The sequence below is a fragment of the Achroia grisella genome, unplaced genomic scaffold, assembly GCF_030625045.1.
Source record: "Achroia grisella isolate CSIRO2021 unplaced genomic scaffold, CSIRO_AGI_Agris_v1 utg1573, whole genome shotgun sequence".
Lineage (NCBI taxonomy): Eukaryota > Metazoa > Arthropoda > Insecta > Lepidoptera > Pyralidae > Achroia > Achroia grisella.
This window is the reverse complement of record NW_026712655.1, coordinates 1,228,633-1,250,656: the sequence shown is the minus strand read 5'-3', so window position 1 is coordinate 1,250,656 and position 22,024 is coordinate 1,228,633. Positions and strand designations below refer to the sequence as shown.

Below are 22,024 nucleotides of genomic sequence, written 5' to 3'. Positions count from 1 at the left end.
TATTGGTTTTTTTTTTACCCAGTAAGTGTGTATTTAGTAATTACTTGGTATTGTGGTACATTTATTTTTGTGTTTACAAAGTGATATGATTATTAGAAACAATGTTCATAAGAAGCCAAAATATTAATTAACTATTTTGTTGCCAACTAATGCTTGTACTCCATTTTTAGTAATAACATTGTGTGTCATTTTATTGTAAGTCACATGGCTTTTTATAAACTAAAATAAACAGCAGGGAGAAGGCATTCCCGTTTATCTATCTATAATTATTGTGCTCTCTTTTGTAATCGCAGATAGGGTAGTCAATGTTAACTATACGTATCGTGTTAAAAATATGATATTAACACTCGACCTGACCACATTTGACCTTACATAATACGAATAACAAATAATCGTTGTAATTTTAAATGTATATGTCTAAAATTACTTAATGTTAGACATTTAGGTCATCTGTCAATAAAATTTGGGCATTGTCGGTATATGTTCTATATTGTTTGCAATAAACAGAGAAATACATAAGGAACCAAAGTAGACATGTTATATGTGACACAACAGGAATGTGTAGACAATGGATGTCCCTAGTATCCTATTTGAGAAAAATAATGATTCCTTATAAGATCGTCAATTACATTTGTTTTAACAAACTATTTCTTGCGGTTGTTAAATTTTCTTATCATGTTGATGATTAATCTTGCCATGCAAATATCAAGGCCATCGTTTATGTAGCTATAGTTTATTTTTTTTATAATTAAAATGAAAAATTAAATCTTCAAATTGAAATTACAATAATAATGTTGACGTAAATGTCCTTTGATTTAAAAACATTTTACATTATAACCGTATGAACGTGATGGAGTTGCTTTATACTACTCAATATTAAATCACGACTACCTTAGATTTGTTTTGTTTTGTTCTGCATCCATTATTCTCTTAGTGATGTATGTGGCCTACGCTTTTTATATATTATCTTTAATCATCACATTTCGTGCTTTCAGAGAAGAATAGCTATTTATACCGCTTTTGCCGGTAACAATTTTGACAGCTCAAAATCTCACCGTCTACGATTGATTTCGTGATATATTATAGGTCGATTCCTGGCATTGTATTAGTTTTGAAGCCCCATCTTTCCCAGATTCCCAATGAGTAGTCTTGTAGAATGCCAATAAAAAGGCAAAGATCACTGGTGCAAAATTATATATTTAGTGATAAATTTGAGCGAAAATTGGTGAAGACAATGCATTCTTTATATAACAACGCAGGCGGATAGAATTTAGCGCTGCAAAATTGTCGCCGTCTGAACAAACCATTACAAACTTCAAGTCAATGAGCTTCCTCTCGGTAGTATAAATGTTTTGACAATAATTGCGTCTACACCTGTTACTTCTAATTGGATTATCAAATTTTATATCTAACCAATGTGAATGAATATGAAAAAAAATGTATTTTCAAACTTTATATTAATATCAAATATTCAATATTTTTGTAACTACAAATTCACTATAATAATAATTTCACATTATTAAAGCACCACATTTGTTTTAAAATACTTGGTGGGGTTTTTTATCTGTATTAATATCTGTGTCGTATATCTTTCAACATTGTGAAAAGCATTTATTTGCTATAGATAATTTAATATTTATTGTATCAATTAATGATTTATTTGGATTTTGTTTTATTTCGGACTAAATCGCACAATATAATTTTACTGATTGTGTCGAGAAAGTAAGAAATTTTTCATTACGCGTTCGTCTAATTATATTCTACGTATGCGTATTATACAAAATAAGGAACACTTATTTGTTGTGTGGTATTTGTGTTTACTCAATATATCTTACTTATTAGAATTGTATAAAAATATGCAGTCTTCAAATAGATAATATTATTTTGATCGACACTTATTGCAAAGATATTTCAATTCTATACTGAAGAAAAAAAAACCAGAAAATGTTTTTTTAGTGTGTTATGATTTAATTCGCATAAACCGTAGGTATGCCAATGTTTCCTGAATATAAATTGGTGCGTAGGATACGGTATAGTTCTGTTTCATATGTTACACGGAAGGTATGAATATATAAGAATATGAATTTCAAAGGCTGATAATAACTTGCTCAAGAATTTGCTATCTTTGTATCTTGACTATAATGAGCGGAAGGCAGGTTGAATAATATCTAGAACAATCGAATTTATAATGGAAAAATAAATATTACTGTAAAGTAAAAAGGTGCGAGCGATTTTATATTGCAGGAGAAAACAGATTGCCAGTTTTGTATAATTATAATATTTATCATTATTTTATCTGCCTTTTGTGTAATGTTGCTTTTTTTGTTATTCACTGATATAATGCCAAAAATATTATAGATACCGATAAGTATTGTTGCACTTTTGAACAGTCCCGCTTGTATAGCGTAATGAGGTCTTATGAAATTTTTGGATCAATATTATTCATATACGTATTAATATTTTCGGTATTTGCTGTCGTTACCAAATATAATAAATTCATTACAAATATTAAGATAACATTCTCAAATTTCCACTAGTACATATCACAATGATTGAAGTACCTGTTTATCTATTTTGATGTTGGATCCTCTTCTACGAAATTTTTCCTTCTTTAACATATATGTACGAGACTATAATTATCTTTCTGCATAATATGTGAGAAATTATGTATTTAAAAGTAAGGATATAATCGTGATGTAGAATAAATTATGATAGTTCCCCTGATGCGGTACTAATGCAGTGAGTGGAATGAGTTATTTTTATTTGGTGTTTAAATACCCCAACGGCAATATCAAAATCAGTTATTCATGTAGGATATATTTTGCCACTTGTACACTTTTACAAGTTTTAGTCACTATTCTCACCGTCCTGTTCTGCAACTTGAGATGACTTGCGCAATAATTAAGAAACTCTCCAACTGTATATTTTGATTAATCTTTTTTATTTTGCAAAAGTAGGAAATGCTACCTTTCCGATTATAGTTAATTAAAAAACTCCCCTAGAAAAAAACTACATTCACGAGTATATTCCTTACTTTAAATTACTACTACAGATTTCTATCAAACAGCTTTATAGAAAAAAAATAAGATATACTTACGCAGACATGTTATTAAAGTATGTAATTTAGGGTTCCATTTGAATATAATATTTAAAAATAAAGTAAATGTATTAAGCAGATTCTGAAATACCATTCTCTAAATTTATTTCAAATTTAACTTAGTTTGAAAATATTTAAATATTCAGCGAATGGCACTTCAGTCTATGATTGCAAATAGAGTTCAATTCCGATCCAATTTTGTAAGTACATATCGTTAGTATAATTATTTCAAATATCTTTTGTTATGATTGTTAATTTTGTTTTGTTCATCGCCCAAAAAAATATATACTTTATGTTGATTTCTTTTATATTATATGATTGGTATGATCACTTAGTGATTTATAACCATTTTAGCATTGTACCAAAAGCGAGTAAATATATATATGTATGTACATAGTTTATCAAATTATAAAATGTTTATGTGATATTATATATAGTTAAGAGTTAAACCGTGCCGAGTAGTTTTTCTATGTGGTATCATCTATCAGTTGTGATTTTTTTTCAATAAACAAATTGCTATATTTATCTAAACGTATCATTTCCCGGTACACCCAACAATAATACGCATGCACAAAATAAATAATAAAACAATGTAATTTCAGATTTATTTTATTCAACAATTTGTTGTTCGTACAAGTATATTAAACGTCAATATTATTTTGTTTATATACAATAGACATATCTTCGATAAAATATCGTTGTATTCTATATCACATGTCGACACTTAACTTAATTTTATACAAATATTTATATTAATAATATTCACAAGTATATAATAATATGAATTTATATATATTACATTCTAATTCTGTATTGATATATGAAGCTGTGCTATAAGATAATTTGTATATTTTACTGGTTTTATTATATTATAAAATCGATTAAATATACAATTGTGTCATTCTAATTAATTATAATGCGGAAGTACAGAGTCACAATCCAACGACACACATTCTATTAGTAATTTTTATAAAAGAAATATATATATTGTCAGAAACTACATGCCAGAATCGAGATAACGGGCTATGGATTATTGTTTCGTTTGCTAAAAACACCAAAATATAAACTATATAATATAACAATCTGTTATAGTGTGTCAATATCCTAAAATATATTTAAATCTGGAAGCACGGGAAATATCCAGTTCATTATAATCTGATAGCACCAATGGACTTAATGCATATGTATGAATATTATTATATGTTAACGTATACTTGTGCAGTACATGAAGGTAGATACCATACTAAAAATATACTATACTAATATGGCTATCAAAATATTGCTCTAATATTTAATACAATATGTACAGAGATGAGATCAACCTTACAACTACTTACAAAAAGATCTGTATAAATTTTGGCACTCTGGACCACATTACGATTTACAATAAAATATATAAACATTTAAATGATAAATAAAATTTATTTGTACAATATTGCATTTAAACTAAGTTATGGCAAGCACAAATAGCATTATCTTATGTCATAATAGGATATTGAACATTGGCAATGTATTTGTTTTATGTTCAACTCATTAATATTTGTTCTGTAATACTTTTGAAAGTACATATTATGTTATTTGCCTTTAATTACATAATGTATTATATTTTTTATGAAAAAAATTATACGCTAATTATATTGATGAAACGCCATTACTTTATTTTAATTTGAAAAAATATTACAAATACTTTGAGGTTTCACCAAATCGTTACTATACAAATCTAAAGCTATCCTTATAGCTACATATTCTTTTAAAATTATAAATATTATCACCATCAATAAAATTCTAATAGAAACTCAACATTTATTGTTCGTAGGTATGATTGTCCTCCTGTCTTTACGTCACCACTTGTTAATATTATTATCACGGTACCAACATTCCATTTCTATGCACTTTCAATCCACAACATAAACTACGTAGTCTAACAAATACATATATGCTTGTGTACTAAATATATCGCATTAACGGATATTATCTATAAGCTTGTGTGTGGATCTGGTGGATATGATGTTAATAAGGTATACGGTCTGGGTACTTTTTATTCACTAAAATACAACACGCATAGGAAATTGTGGCAAGTATTTGTACCTTTTTTCGTATAAAAAAGAGATCTGAAGCTTAATTTCAAAACTAGTATTAAAATAATTGCGTATGTAGACGACACACTAACTTGGTGTTGCGATCCCTATATTAATATAAGGAACACATGTTCACATGTTGCTTGTCAAAATGAGCTTGTCTATACATTTTTTTAACATCCTTCTATGTAGTGTTAACTACTGACTTTTGATTTGTTTTATGAAGGTATACGAACATACGCTAGTGCCGTTTGCTCTTCAATGTTGCAGTAAGCAGTGCGCCGTTCCGTCTGCGTTCCTACTGCTTACGAGCTGTTCCCAGTGGTGCAGGCGCGGTGCGCACACGAGCGAGTACCGTCCGAGGCGGCGACGTGCCATGACGAGGAACTCACCAGCGCCCGCAGCCGCGCCGCACGCCGCTGCCACGTGCACGTGCGCGTGCAGCCCGTGCTCGTGATTACGCGGTTTGCGCGAACGTCGTCGAGCGCTCTTGCGATGCGTGCTGCGTTCTAGCACGTTGTCTACATCATACCTAATGAAAATAAATAAATATACTTTTTTGTATTTTGACCATTCATCAACACCTAGAGGAAGCACCGGGCTACGTGAGAGCATCGTGATTATATGGTGGCTATATACGTTGTTTTTACTCCAACTTACTTGCATTCAAAGATGTCGTGAATTTTTAACGTGTTCGGATGTTTAATCCTCTAGATGTTCATTGTACGGTTTTTAATAACAATCATCATTCCCAAACCACGATTCAGATACGATGACAATCTATATGTGTATTATGTATATCGAAATATTTAGGTACCCACCTATAGTAATCATCATCACCGACACCTTCTGAATCATCCTTATGCTCATCATTGCGACCCGTGGCACGTATAAGTTTAGTCAACCTGACTGTCAGTTGTGTGGTGTCCAAATCTTCACGCGGCTCGCTGCTTATAATCACACCTCGAGACACTGCAACAACATATTACTGCTTTAAGTAAAAGTTTCTAATATAAATAATGTAACTAATATTATAAACGGGAAAACTTATGTATACGTTTGAAGATCAAATTCACAACACAATAATATGATCCTGCTGGAAGGACCAAAATGTTGAAGGTATGTAATTGATAGTGTTGTTTTAGAAAAATCTATAATTATTTTGGTTAATAGTTTGTATACTATAACAGAGTTAAATAAATAAATGTCAACTTTCTTTTGTCCTGGAATAATGTAAACTAAAAACATTACCGGTACTCAAACCAATAGATCAATAAGATATTGGCAGTTATTAGTTCCCAAATGATACATATAATGGCTTTAATAGACAATGACGTCACCCCATATAGATGCCATTTAGTTTTTACAACGAACAAAAACGTCGCGGTCCGAACACAGTAGATATAGATTTGTTAAGTATTAATCACTATGTCGCCATTGTCCGCGTCGCAACAGTTTTTTGCTTTGCCATGAGTAAGCGCAAATGTAGCCGTATTTTTTCCTACGCAAGGCTTTTGTTTGAGCGAGATAAGTGAATAGTTGTAAAAGTCTTTAGTAAACGGTCATCAACCCGCCGACCACGCCCGGACAGCCTATAATTACGGCGAAGGTTTTAACTAACGACCTATCAGACTATCACGTCTATCTCTACAATTAGCTTGTAGAGTAAATACAATGTGGGAAACATATAGTTGTATACAACAACATGTGTATAACTGAAATCTATCGCACGCTTAGAACATAATATGAAAAAAGCCGGCCAGTTACAAAAAAATATCTCATAAAAATCTTCTAGATATTATTACAATTTTCAGAAATGGTTTTAAAAGCATAACAAATCGCTGCTCATACAATAGAGAAAACGGGGTGGTTCGTACCTTAAAGAGTGTTCTATCTCTGGACTTAGGTACATATAGATATATGTATAGGTACATATTATACAAATACAAAGACAAATAGTATATTAAATTATACATGTATGATTACAACAAGGCGGAACAAAATTTCCATTAGACACATTTTTTAAATAAATGTATATGTTATATATTATATTTTTAAAATTGACATAACACCTAACTGTTCACCTTGCCCTTCGTTGAAAAGATCCTATGTTGTACATCAACATCAACATCCTACAGGATATGATCTATTTTGTTAAATTTTCTTCTTATACACGATTATTGTTATTTAAGCGTGATTCAGTAACAAACTTCGAAATATGTATACGTACTCGTACGAACTTTCACATTACCAATATCGGTATAAAGAACAATCCTACATCTACATTATTATACAATTGTCGTGCTACAATCTTCTTCAATCACATTTCCAACTTCTAAATGTATTCCGTGACGTCTGTTTGTGGTATAAAAAACTATCAATAATTATTATATGGCATGACAAACAAAAATTTCAATGATACCCGGCGGAGGCGGCTAATAACGCCGGGATCGCCTCGGCCGCCCACCGCCCCGCGGGGAGCGCTCGCTGTGACATAACTCTACACTATTATAATTTATCAAATGACCATAAAAAACTGAACATCAGATCCCCGCTGCGCCGCGCTCGTGCCTGTTGCCTCCATCACCATACTAGTATATCTAGTAGACTTATCACGTCCAGTTAAATGCAACCGTAAAGTCTATATAGTTGTCTGGCCGCATGTAACTCCCGTTGCATACAAAAACTTCCGTAACTCCTGACCGGTTACACACGCACTCACTTACTTCTATGCTGATAAATATTTTATTATAAATATCACATGTGCATTTACTGTATTCTTAACGTACTACGAAAAGAAAATGTGATATGTGCACGATACAGGCGTCTTTATCAATTATTTTAGCAGTCAATAGGGTAATTACTCCTATTTAAATCAGGCATATTTGTGAATATAAGTCCGTAACTTTATTGAAGTAACAATTTCAGAAATTGTAGTAATACTCGAGCTGTGTCAGTTATTTCAATTACTGGCAATGTAGAGGCAATATTGCAGAACTATTAAAACTGTATTAAGAAATTTAAATTATGGAATTACATAAATTTGTTTGTTATTTCTTTCAAAATATTGCAAAATGCTGAATGCATAATGCTATTTTTATAAATATTAGGAATAGATTACCTACTACTATTTTAAAACAATTTTACTTATTCAGTACCTTCACGAGTATTGACACTACGTTGGAAAGCATTTTTAAGTCAGCGAAATTCTTGCACAGTTACTAACATAAATTAAGGTTTAATAAATTTACATTTTATTTCAGAGAAGACTGTGTTATGGCGACAAATTACCGTACGGATTGCAGAGGCGGCGCGGTGCGAGTTTATTAACATTCAGCGGCTCCTGGTTTTCTGCTTACCCATTACTGGAGCGGCGTAGTAATGACAACGATCTTCTTAATAAGGTAGGATGAACGACACACCCAAATCAGTACACAACTCTTTTTGATAAGGTTTTATTTTACGTGATACTTTTTTATCGAATGCCTAAATAATTGCATTTGGTAAACGTATTTTTTTTCTTATTTACGGGGTAAAGAAAATATACTGAAGTCACGTTAAAGAAAACATCTCGAAGCCCTTACGATCTTTTATTATTAAATGAATCACTTTCAATATTGGCTAAACATTATTGCGAAAAGTTGTCCATTTTCATTAATATTATCACAGGTTTCTCGTTAATATCCTTTATGACTTATATCCATATATATATGTATATCTGAGTTGTACGCCTGTTGTATAGGACAAATATGTAATTTCCACATCATTACTACATGTGTTTAACGAGATTTAAAGTAATTTATTATTATACATAAATATGAAATATATATATATATATATTTAGCGATTTAGACACTTACCTAAATCGCTAGTGCAAAAAGCGAGTTCCATCTCAGACTCGGAGCAGGGTCGACAGTCAGCGGTGGCGGGGTCGTAATGCCGGTGTACTATAGGCTGGGCCTCATATCTGAAGGTGGCTACTCGTTTTTTTAGTCCATCCTCTGGCTCGGCCTCCACGTAAAGGACAGCCTCAATTCGTTTGCTTCGAAAACAGCGAAGTTCGCGGCGGTCACCGTCGTCCGGCGCATACAAGGGTACCAGCTTCCTAGTGCGCTCTATGAACAGACGCGCTGGAAAGCGCTCGACGGAATCTGCCAATAATAAAGAAATGATTGGGTTATCTTAACATAAAAATATATATATATGGCAATACTTAAAATTTATATTTCAATGTAAACTATTCCGTAATAAACAATTTAAATATGCAAAAGGCACGTATGTTGTAAGTAAAAAAGATAGGATATAACATTTCTCTACTTTCTTTCTACCATCCTAATTGAAATTAAATAGAAATTTAAAATTTGCTATTTATGTAGTACTCGTTTAATTAAAAAGAAATCAAATAAAACATTATAAAAACGACAATACATTTAACCTACTTGTATTTCAAAAAAGAGTTGCAGCAAGCGACTATTTACTATGTGATACATGATAATACGTAATACAATGTACGTCCTAATTTCTGTGGCACACAATCTGCATATTATTCTAGTATATTGTACATCTAGATTTCATTTAGATCAGTTTAAGTATAGTTATGTAATAAATATGTGTATCCTATATAAACTTTGAAATTTATCAGTCACTTTATTTAGATATTTTTTATAGATTTAATTACCTGTTTCATTCAATCGCAACGTATGGAAGAGATCGGGTGGATCAGGCCTTCTTATCACCCGCACGCAGACCTTAAATTCACGCTCATAACCCGGCAGGGATGGACGGAATATTATGCGTAAGGCTCCACGAGGGTACATCCACGACACGGTACCCTCGCGACATCGAAGATACACCGGTGTCACACTTCTCTCCGCACTCGATGTTAAGCCACTGCAAAATAATAATAAAATATTGAATAAAACAACTGCATGTAGGTAATATTAATTAACCAACCTACCAAGAGAAATCATATCAGAACTTTACTACTACAAGTCACTAACAAGAATATTTCGGATTCCACTACACATTAAAACTCATATCATTATTATTAGTTACCGATGTTATACATCATTAAAATATTCCTAAGGGCCCAGTTCATTTACTACTATTCGGAAGGTTGTTTTAATCATATTTGGACAATTTGATTGGGACACGGCGGCTACTGAGCCATCAATTTCAAAAGAAAGCTTATTAAGTATTCCAACCGCAATGTGACACGGAGAACCCACCTCCATTTATTTCATGCAATAAAAAATATTAAAAATGAAGCTCGTGTGTAAATATAGTGCTACCTTTAATAACTCTTATTTAATTTTAATAAACAAAGAAAAAGACATGCTTTATTCTGTATTAGTTTTGATTTGTTATTAGTCAGAAACATAATTACTGGCAACACCGGCCATATTCCACTATACTTTATCTTGAAAATATAGATGACAGAATGAGCTAACGGGACAACAAGTATCCTGAAGGGACCATGTTTGGTTGACTTGACAGGGTTGTTAAGTCTGAGGTCACTGATCGCCTTACTAACATTCTGCTCCCCCAATTTGTTCAATATATATGTATATGTATTTGCTACATGGTTACCACAATAGACATATGCTACTACAACAGATCTTCATCTAAAGGTGCCCGCTAAGGGCAAAGAGATTACGGCACGCGAAGTGTCATTTTGCCTGCTATCATGAGAAGTGGTACCATAAACAAGCCGCGAGCGGACAATGCTATCTGCGATCGTTGGCACGTGGGCTGCGATTCTGGAGTAGCGCCCACGCCCAACCTACAGCCTCGCTGCTCACAAATACTCGCCATAAAACTAAAATATATGACAGAGCATACTATAAAAGATGCCACGCACAGATTTTACATGAGTTTATACAATAAAAGCGCTATACTTATAACTTATGTGTATTTATATGTTTAGATATCTGTGTGGTCGGCGCTTGACTCTGGTATTAGGTATCATTATCATTTGTGTGTATATATACATATATAAAAGTAATAATTTTATATATATATATAAAAGTATTTAAGAATACTGAAGAGAGCATTTTAAATAACTTCTTCTGAAGATATGTTGGAATTTCTTTAATTAATTTCATTAATACTGCAAGTGAAGTATGTGTGTCTACTTATGTGAAAAGTAAGGTCATTTTAAACATCTTTTTCTTCTTATTATGATACTATTAAACGCGAAACGCATCGCCCCAATTCTTACAATTACAATGCCTAAACTAAATAAAATTAAACAGACTAATATCTCTGTGCTTCTTTTGTAATCTATCTGTATTTGTAATATATCTTACACAACCCAACTTACCTAATTAAGATAAATATGTAAATTACTGAAAACGAGTGTGTATCACTTAAATGAGTCAGAAATAAAACTTGTAAACAATAAAATCACTCAATTTTTTTTCTAATAATAGTTTTCTAACTTTTTGTAATATTAGAAAGGAGTTAAATAAGAACCAGATATATAACATTGATATTATGTACTAAGGGGCACATTATTTTGACCTTTCACTGCATGTAAATCTTTATCGCATAAATGTATTGTTTTTTTTTTACTGTGAATTGCACAGGTGCAGAACTGCAGATCAACAAAACTACTTATTTACATTCAGATAAGAACTATTACCAGTTCGTATAAATACCTATTAGTCATATGAATATTCTTTATACTTACGTATGTGTAGTCTCGCAACATTTTTTAAAAATCAGTTTTGATGCTTGAATATAATGAATATGGGCGCTGTAGATAGCATACTTTAAATTAAGTTTAATATATCAACACTACTAGATTTTCAATTCAACTCTATTTGATTTGTGTGTTCTGATGTCTCTTTTTACAATTAATAGGGTTTACTGTTCCTTATTTACTTAATGTTGTAAAAAAATATTTGATTATTAAACTAAAACTTTTAAATTATTATTGTATTTACATACACATATATTTTCACTATTAAGTAATTAATTAAATCTTATGATATCTACTTGTTCAATTAAGAGAACGACTGTTCGAATTACCTAAGCTTACAGGCTAGAGAGTCGAGCTTACATCCGGTTTCATTTATCAAATAGGTAACAATAGCAATCACATGCATATGTAACCATTTATCTTGTCATACAATATTAAACCCGTTGCAATACGAGAGCATTATTCACAAAAGAATCCACGATTCACGGCTCTTAATTTATTAGGCAGTCTTAAGATTTAATGTCACATTATTACCCACCCTACTTTCGTTAGAGACTTCCTTAATCCACCCTAATGGTTTAAACCGTTGAAATATGTGCGTGTTATAAATTAAAGACTAATATGTAGGAACAAGTGTGAGTCATGTGGGGCCGGTCGGGTCTAGTCGTCGCGACATGCACTTGAATGACGTTCGCACCCCGTAGCGCGCCGGCAAAGGTAGTAGGGGTGAACAAACTTAACTTTTAAAACGCTTGGACTACCTGCATCTTCAATTTGAATATAACCATTGTGAATAAAGTAATTTACATTGTATTACATAAGTTGTATAACTTAAAATCATAGCTACATTATTAAATAAGGAAGGAGTTGTAAGATGTCGTAATTGCTTATGATGAGTGTAAACAAATTAATAAATATCAATAAATGACAGTCTACTTAAAAGTAAATTATGTTTACATGTGATATTCCCTAATTAAGTTTTGTTATCGGAATGATTATACTTATCATTCCGATTCCCTTTAGTAGATTTAACTTATTAAATGTGTATCCCTATTGTAGTTAAATCTGTTTAACTGCAGTAGTAAATTGAAAATTTGATTATAAAGCTATTTATATAAATAAGTAATTAACCCTAAAATTCATGTCAGTATAATAATATCTTAGTGAAATGTGCGTAAATAAATATTCTTATTAAGTGATTGGTTGAACTGATGAATATATGAGTATATCTAATAATAAAACCTATATTAAAGTGATAACAATAGTTAGCTTTAGATTTAAATAATATTTGCGTCCATAGAATAATTAATAAGTTAATTCGACAAATAAAATAAATAGTTAATATTAATCTAAATGAGGTGCTATTTGAACTATCAAAATGGAAATGACTATTAATTACCAATGTTTGCATAAATTTGTCATATTATCTAGATTACAGTAGTAATTCGACCGTTATAAATGTCCCAGTTGAATCTCAAGATTGGAAAGAAAATTAAAATTAATTTGTTTTATATATATGTTAGATCACGATGTAATTAATAATAAATTTTGTTAGTGTTTATAAAATAACATGAGGGAGAGCTCTAGAGTTCGTTTATTAATGTTCAGTAAATTTTATTTAAATTAAATATTATTTACAAGATCAAATAAGTAGTAAAATATCTCCCCTCGTATTTGAAAAGGATTGAACTCTGTCACTAGCTCACTAGTCCCGCTTTATCGGCGCGCGCTAAAATAAACAGAAAAACAATACTGCACCATAAAAACCACATAAGGTAATTTTTTGTTTCCAAATACACACAAACAAAAAACCAAGTCGAGGGGTGTTAACCATAACTTGTTGTTCCGCGTTTAGTTTCTGTTTTCATGGCATTAATTTTTTGCTACACTAATGCCATCGAGTAAGGAGAATATGTGTGCTACTCTAAAGTGCATTTTAGTCAACGACGCGACTGCCAAAAGAATGTTCTTATTTTCATACAATTTTTTTTTATGTCTATGTTACGAGATATTTTCGCTAAATCTGCACGGCAGTAGATAATTGTTTTTGTAATCGATACTATTAAATCCTATTTTGTCACAATTGGTGAGTCCATTTTTTTGTTAAACAATTTACACATGTTATCAACTTTTCATTGGGATAATAAATATTGATATGCAAATAGTCATTCCTAATATTCGGGAGGATTGAGATGCATTATAGCACATGCGAGTACATAGTTCACCAAATTTGAAGAGGTAGACTGTAAAAAGTCGAATATAGTGATTTAAGCGATAAGGCCACCTTTTGTGTAGCACATTTATGTAAAGTGTTCTTTTTATAATTATTTGGTTTTGCACAATAAACAGAGTTATTATTACTATTAAAAAGTCGTCTGCGTGGTTACCTCAGTTATATTTATATCAGAACTCAAGCAGCTTGTTTTGTAAGCTGTTCCGGCTGTAGGATGCAAATTAGATAAAAATTACAGAATAAGAGGCATTACATCTTAATCCTATAGAGTAGCATTTGGCAACGCATTACTGGTATCCCGAATGTCACATTAGAACATGATGTCCATAGTGGTATTCATGTAAGTATATATAGACAATAGTCACAGCTTACGATCAGTAAGGTTGTCAGCTTGTTTGCCATTATAATGACATAAGAAACCTACATTGTAGGGTTATTATAACAACAAATAACAAAATATATAACTGATGGGGATTTAAATATTATATTCATAATATGGTGCCTGCCGATCTATTTTTCGTACTGCAAACGATATCTTGTACAAATCTTAAGTCAATTTAAAACTTAAAATTATTAAAGGTGGATGAAGCATAATGATATATAAGGAAATTAATTATTTCCCTAACAGAAAGCTGACCTGCACATATATTCTTTGTTAAAAATGTAGGTTTATTTGTTATTTCATACTTTATATAAATACATACTAAGAACTGCTTATAAGCTAAAAAAAACTCTAAGTCGTGACAGTCCACGTGATCCATTAAAGACAAAGTGTACAAAACAAAGATTATCGGCAGATTCAAATTGAGGCAATCCCGGGCTATTAGGAGGCAAATGACGCGGGCGCAGATACCGGCTTAAAAGCTGCTTACGAACCTTATCGTCACCCTCGAAATATACTCTTTCCTTGTCACACACACGATGGTATAGATAATATCATCTCGCTTAGATAGTTCCAAGTAATATTACAATCGAAATGAAGTCACGCGCGCTACAAAATTAGCTTTAAGCTTGAAAAATATTGACATGTTTTTATTACATATATTATGGGTAGTTTCAAATATATACAGCAAACCTTTTTTTATACAATAATGAATTCAATCTGAAGACTTAAAAGTCACCAAATCATACTTGCATTGCTACATATTCGACGATCGAAGAAACATTTAAACGTCTTTTTGGAAAAATTTAGGCACATAACTTAGCGCTTGCAGGATATACTCATCTGTAAATGCTTTGGTACGTTACAATGTACTTAAGTCATACCGAGGTAATATGGATGAATTTGTAGATAGTCAGCGATGGAATATACAATGTAGCAATAGCAGCTTTTGATAACATAGTACAGAACAGATTTGTTTTAATGATACAAATATGTATATTGCCTCTACAGGGCATTCTAAAAGAATTACGATTTATATAGTGTAGAGTAGGTAAAATCTTCCAAAATAAGATGTTCACAAGTTTTATGACAACATTTTACAACCCGCGATAAAGACCGTAAAACTCTATACGATATTACATCATAAAGGTTTTATTGCGATACAATAAAATTATAAACTTTTAACATGTTTGTGTTAATATGCTAAATCAGCTAGGAAAGAAAAGTTGCCTACGTATTAAAATTCCATTAAATGTCCTTCTAAAATATATACGCATAAGAACATAAACAGAATCTCCGACTGGTTATGTTAATCTGAATTACTATAAAGTTTTAAGATAAACGGCCTTTTGTTAAATGTCAAAACATAAAACTGGACATTTTACGAATATTGTTAAAAGGAGAAACGAGGATAATGACCGTTAGTAACAATATTAAAAATGGCAAAATTAAAACAATGCGCCATTTAAGTATTTTTTTCTTAATATAGATTAAGAAAAAAATAACCTACCTTATCTTGGGATAACTGTATACAGCAAATAATTTGTCACTCAATATATGATTGAACGTTTCGATCTAGAACCTTCTGATGTATACATGTCTGGTACACGTTATAAACTTTTTGTAAGAAATCCCGGCTCCAGCACTAAAGTAGACAAACATAGAAAGTTCGTTTAATGCACGATAACAGGTCCCATAAAGCTTTATCGCGAGGTTACAACGTCCCCGGCAGAATAATAAAATAAATGTGCGTCTTTTCTACGAAGAGTTTTATTTATTCTCGCCCAAACCTGCCCAGGGAGATAACAATGTCGCATACGCTGAACCTCAACCTCATCGTTTATAGGGTTGGTAGTTAGATATAAGATGATAGTTTTAAGCTAGTTACGTAGGGTTTGTAACAATTCCATATTTGGTTGTAAATCATTCTTAAGGAAATTTATACGAATAAAAGCGTAATCACATCGAAGAAGTCAATAGTCACTACAGGTCTCTCTTTCTAGGATACACATGAAGTACTAAGACGTCCATTTATGACGTTAGCTACACTTTGTGGACGATAGATTTCGTGAAATTCATCCCATCACTAATTAAAAAAAATAATATAATCATGTCTTTATAATTGTCATTAATTTGGTTTAACTTGACTATGATTATATAGGCAACCCTGTGGTTGCCACGTGTGCTACGCCCGCGCAGCCAGCCCACGCAATGCGCGACGACAATGTATATACTCGTACTTTGAGCGCTTACACGTAGTCTTGATTACTCTTGATCTATATCGTTTAAGTACAAAGAAAATAAAATAGACCATACAATATAATAAGTTTTGACAACAAAATGTTAAAATAATATTTTGTTAACATCTTTACTTTAAACCAATATGCAATAACTGCTAGTTGTTTATTGAAATGCATCATTGAATTGTTGTATAAATTTGCATTATAATTGTATAAAACTGTTTTAAATTTGATACGGTTATTATTTATAGGTACAATTAGGAAAAGATCCCTTGATTTTCGTAATTGTAAGTATCATTAAATTGTCTGCATGTTTCGACATAAATCACACAATAACTACCTACTGCATGGATTTGAATGCAGTTTTCATCTATGTATGGTCTAGCTTAAAATATATTGGGAGATATAGGCTCTATTTTGTCGGATAAAGATATTTTATTCAATGCGATTTAGGGTGGGTTGTAAAGTATGAAGTAACTAGTTGTTGCTGAAATTAATAATATTTAGAAAAGTATTGTATATATAGGTATTATGGACTCTTACTATGTTTAACAATAAGAATTGGGCGCACATTTACGCGCGTTGTTCGTGCTGTTTTTTCGTTTCTAGGCCAGAGCCGAGAGCCGAGACACGACGTCAGATATCTTGAAACGGCTACAAAGTTCCGTGATCTACTTAATAGACCAGACCAGTTTGTATACAAACCAACTCTTATATTAACTCTATGTTAAGTTGTTCCTATTTGGAAATATTTGCGACCATTAAGTTATGTATTTTAGATTATAATATTACTAATGTTACTTCTTTTAAAGTCTCAATATTCCTAAATGTATTATATACCAATACATATCAGATATAAAAAATTCTGAGTTTTATTAATTAATATTATAAAAATTTGTAATTTTTTAAAACTAAGCTTTTGTTCAAATAAAAAAGTTAATTTTAACACCTATCAATAATTTGATTGAATAAAAAAGGATTTCATGTGGGTGTTGTAAGACGTGAAAGTTAATAACACAAAGCTGAGAAAGAACTTTGTAACTTTTACACAAAGGGCTCATACGGGTCTACTATACGTTACACCTACGGCATGTATTATCCATAATACCAAAACAATATTTTATTGTAAGTGTCAAAGCATGTATGCAGGATTTCCGTGAAACAATGGGCGATTGGAATGGTCGGGTCGACGTAGCGCAGGCGCAGGCGATGTGGCGACGGCCAAGCGCACGTGCGTACCCATTGTATTCGAATGCCCATATAAACCACCACACAATACCCATGTTTAAGAACGACTATTGGCCTCATATGCTTGCGACTGCACGCAATCAAGAATTCTAAACGAAGAGTAAATAATTGACAATAATGGGACATGTTTTATTACAATCTCCATTGTTTTAGTTATCTGTAGTGATAATGGATCTGAATCTAATTTCTGACATACGTTTTTTAAATGTACTTTGGAAAATACTATAAAATGTGTTGGTTAATATTAGACCAAATAAAAATTTATTTGGTCTAATATTAACTAACTCTGCACTTACAAATTGTAAGTGCAGAGTTATACAAACGTTTTATGTATTGCACAACAAAGTAGTCAATATCATGTAACATTGCTAAAATCTAAAATTACTAAATAATATATCCATCCATTCTATTTACTGAACTAATACTTCGTGTACTTATCTAGCTCGTTTTTTTCGAAAGACAAGTACGTGTAGAATTATCTCAAGTCACTCTATATCATCATCATATATATATATAAACAAAATGTCAGAAGGATACACATATTAATGGCAATATAATAAGATCGGCGAGAAAACATTGGGTATGTACTTAAATAATGATATATTTAGGTGCTGGTAATATACCCATAGTACCTTTACACGGCGAAAACACTCTCATATCATTAACACGATCTTAATTAAATGCTCACTGTAGAATGTACATTGCTCGGTCGCGTACTAAATTATATCCTTGTATGCATATTCAACCCGAGTTTGACTACGCTGTATAATGAAATTAGGTTTCTAGTGATATATTATAATACTATTCTAGTATCGTACGTGCTGATTCGTCTTTATTGTATAATGGGTTCACTCGTGCAGAATAGTGCGTGGGCGACCGTTTGTCATCGCCTAAGGAACACAATAATGACAATTCAGCCCATATAAATAATAGGAAAGAGATGAATGAACTCAATTGAACTGACCATGGATATAAAGGATTTACATCTTAGTCCATGGAATGGCAACGTATGAAAGGTGTCACGGGCCATACATAATCATCTGAAGTCATCGTGCTGTATAGGCGACGGTTGTCACTTACCATGAAGTGGACCACTTGTTTTCCTTTCTAGTATATATAAAAAGAAATCAAGCATATCCAAATTGATTTCTTTGTTCTTTGCATTGTTCATTGGCAATCTGTCGTTTATTCGTACATACCTAAACTACGCAAAAATTGGCTTGAACGCGTTGAACTTCTTTGTTTGTATGAATCATAATAAAATTAATTATTATGCAGAATGTGAATAAAATGATAATGATGTAGCGTAGTGGTTTACTGGTTTTTCTCAACGGTGAGATAAGTTATGCTCTTGGTTTTGGACAACTCTAAGTAATTAGATAATATTCATCCTATCCTATAATAATACGGGTATTTCAAATAAAATATGAATAGGTATCCAGAATCTAAGAACAGCATCAATCAAATATCGATATAATATTGGCGAATTCGGTTACCCATTTAGTAATGTTGTAGTTACAAAATAAAAGGCATATAGATCATACATAGTTATGCAAACATTCAAAGCAGTAGGCGTCAAGTCATCCTATCCAATGAGTGTGGAGAGGGACCATCTAACTGGTTGGATAAACATGCACGACTCGATCGCTCACGCACGCGCACATACCTACATAGAGTGGATGCTGCGTGACTAACCCGTTCATTAGTACATGCAACTAATGCATCGGTTATTACTGCCCACCTTTTTATGTAGGATACGTACTGACCAGTTCTAATAAGTCAACCAGTAGCACGTGCTTATTGTTGTTGATTTTTATTGCCGACTGTATTGCTTGTCAGCAGCAAAATGTTCGTATAATAATTCTAGTATAATATATTTTTAAAGAATATGAAAAAGAATACAATTGTAGATATTTTGATATCCTTACCAATTCAAAATCTTTGCTATAATGATTGAAATTGGTAGACACTATGCTATAAGCACATTTAGGTATAACATATGTACAACTACTTATGATATATTTTCTTTAATTTACACTTATATTTAGACTAAAATTATTGACATAAAGTCAAAATATGTAATTAAAACAATTGGGTAATAGCATTCACTGTGAAGAGACTTTTTTTAATATGCATATAATTATTACTACATTTTATGGTTTGTTGACAAAAGAATTTGGCTAAATGCGCATATGTGCCGGCGCCACCGCCGTCGTAGCCCGAAGCAACGTCATTGTGGACGCCAGCACAGCACATGTGGCATTATGCTAACAGATATTATTATCGGTTTTTTATTTAACTTCAGCTGACCTATATGTATACAATTCAGTGCGTTGCATATATATCCCAAAATCTTAAGTAAGTTTAATATCATATTGTTAACACAAAGTTTCAATGTAATCCTGAGAATAAAGAGGATTTTTTTTTCTTTCTATGCGATAGTAAAACAAAAAATACTCAAGCAAATTTCACTTGAAGAACCTATAGAAAGTTACATTGTTAACAAGTACACGCGCAGTATTTTATTTAAAAAAATAGAGATCATTCAACAATTGCATTCGAATTGCATGCGAATTGTAATATAAATATATACTTTATTACAAGTAAAATCGTAAAGCTGTGACTGCTAACGAAATGTGCTCGAGATAATGTTGCTTGAGTTGTAATAAAATACGACCCCAATTATGAGCAATTTTAAAGGCATGTAATTACGACAAGGTCTAATGGGCGACATTGCTTATTCTTCGCGGGCACCTTTGTGTTCTAAATAATTATTTTTCTTGCATGCCCTGTATTTACTAAGCAGACCTAAACACCAGTGCCTATGTAGAATTATGGATAATAAACATTCCAACATGATGGCTAAGTTATAAATATAATTTCTCGTATGTGTTAAAAACTGGCAAGTGCAAGCTGTTTAAATTTTTAATCTGTCATTTTATTGGACATTTACAGAAGTAAAAATGACAAAATAAGATTGTTTTATTTTTTAATTTATCAAAGCGAACACAAAAGAACCACTGTAATTATATGTGCCCATATATTATGAATTTAAAAAAATATGAATTTCATGATTTTATGACTAATATTTTAAGACAAATATGCACTTTTTCAATTTCTAGAAGAATTGACAAAAGAGGAATTTTACAAAAAAAAGTTACATTAATTAATAGATATAATAACAGAGGCTGTTTGAGAAAGTATCTAAATACATTTTGAAAAAAAAAATATGATATAATATCTATTGCAAACATTAATATAATACTATCACGGTTATATGTAAACATACTGTTCAGATAAACGTGGCTAATCGTTTTTTACACAAATAATCGAACCATAAAAAAGTTGCTAAGAATGATTCGTATGGGAACAAGGTATCGATAAGGTGATAGATTTGGTCATGCGATCACATACTTTCACATAATCATTCATCCGTGGGAATCGATTGCAGGTGATCTACATAATTTGTGTAATCCCAGTATATCTAAATTGAGGAATACATTATTGATAAGAATTATTTGCAGCGCTGCAATCAAAATACAGACCACAAGTATTTCGCAAGTTATTTGTTATAGGGTAATCCTACAACAATGTACGAGACCGTCTTCTAAAAAAATACAATTAACAATATTTACACTTAGATAATACCATAGTTCTTGATCATGACGACTTTTCCTTTTGGGATAGGTTAAGTACCTACCAACAAAACATAAAAAAAGGATCGAGGAGAAGAAAGTAATAAAAATGTATAATAGTATTGTAATTTAGAAATAGAAATATAATTTCATTCAATTAATTTACATCTTAGGCACTTTAAATATTCATACGATTTCAGAATAAAAATTCGACCAAAAATAATGCCAAATAACTTTGTTAGATAATTATTTAAATAAATAAATGGTGTAAATAGTCATTTATTAACAAAATGGATTAAGAATAAATGCTCATATATATGAATAGTGTTTTGTATTCTTTTTACCATTCAAGATGTTCACACGTATCGTCGTGCGGCGCCAGAACGTAACAAATAAAAGATAACCACT

General features: G+C 31.6%; 1 protein-coding gene across 1 annotated transcript in view; it reads right to left on the bottom strand.

The window, feature by feature from the left end:
* Window positions 1-5,083: 5,083 nt before the first annotated feature.
* LOC131841145 (meteorin-like protein) overlaps window positions 5,084-22,024 on the bottom strand; it is a 38,762-nt gene continuing 21,821 nt past the window's right edge. Inside the window, exons 2-5 of the mRNA XM_059189396.1 lie at window positions 9,854-10,065; window positions 9,036-9,326; window positions 5,997-6,147; window positions 5,084-5,707 (exon numbers count right to left, since the gene is read on the bottom strand). Of these exons, the coding sequence (XP_059045379.1) occupies window positions 5,434-5,707; window positions 5,997-6,147; window positions 9,036-9,326; window positions 9,854-10,065 (928 nt within the window). The 3' untranslated portion in view covers window positions 5,084-5,433. The remainder of the gene's footprint in view (window positions 5,708-5,996; window positions 6,148-9,035; window positions 9,327-9,853; window positions 10,066-22,024) is intronic.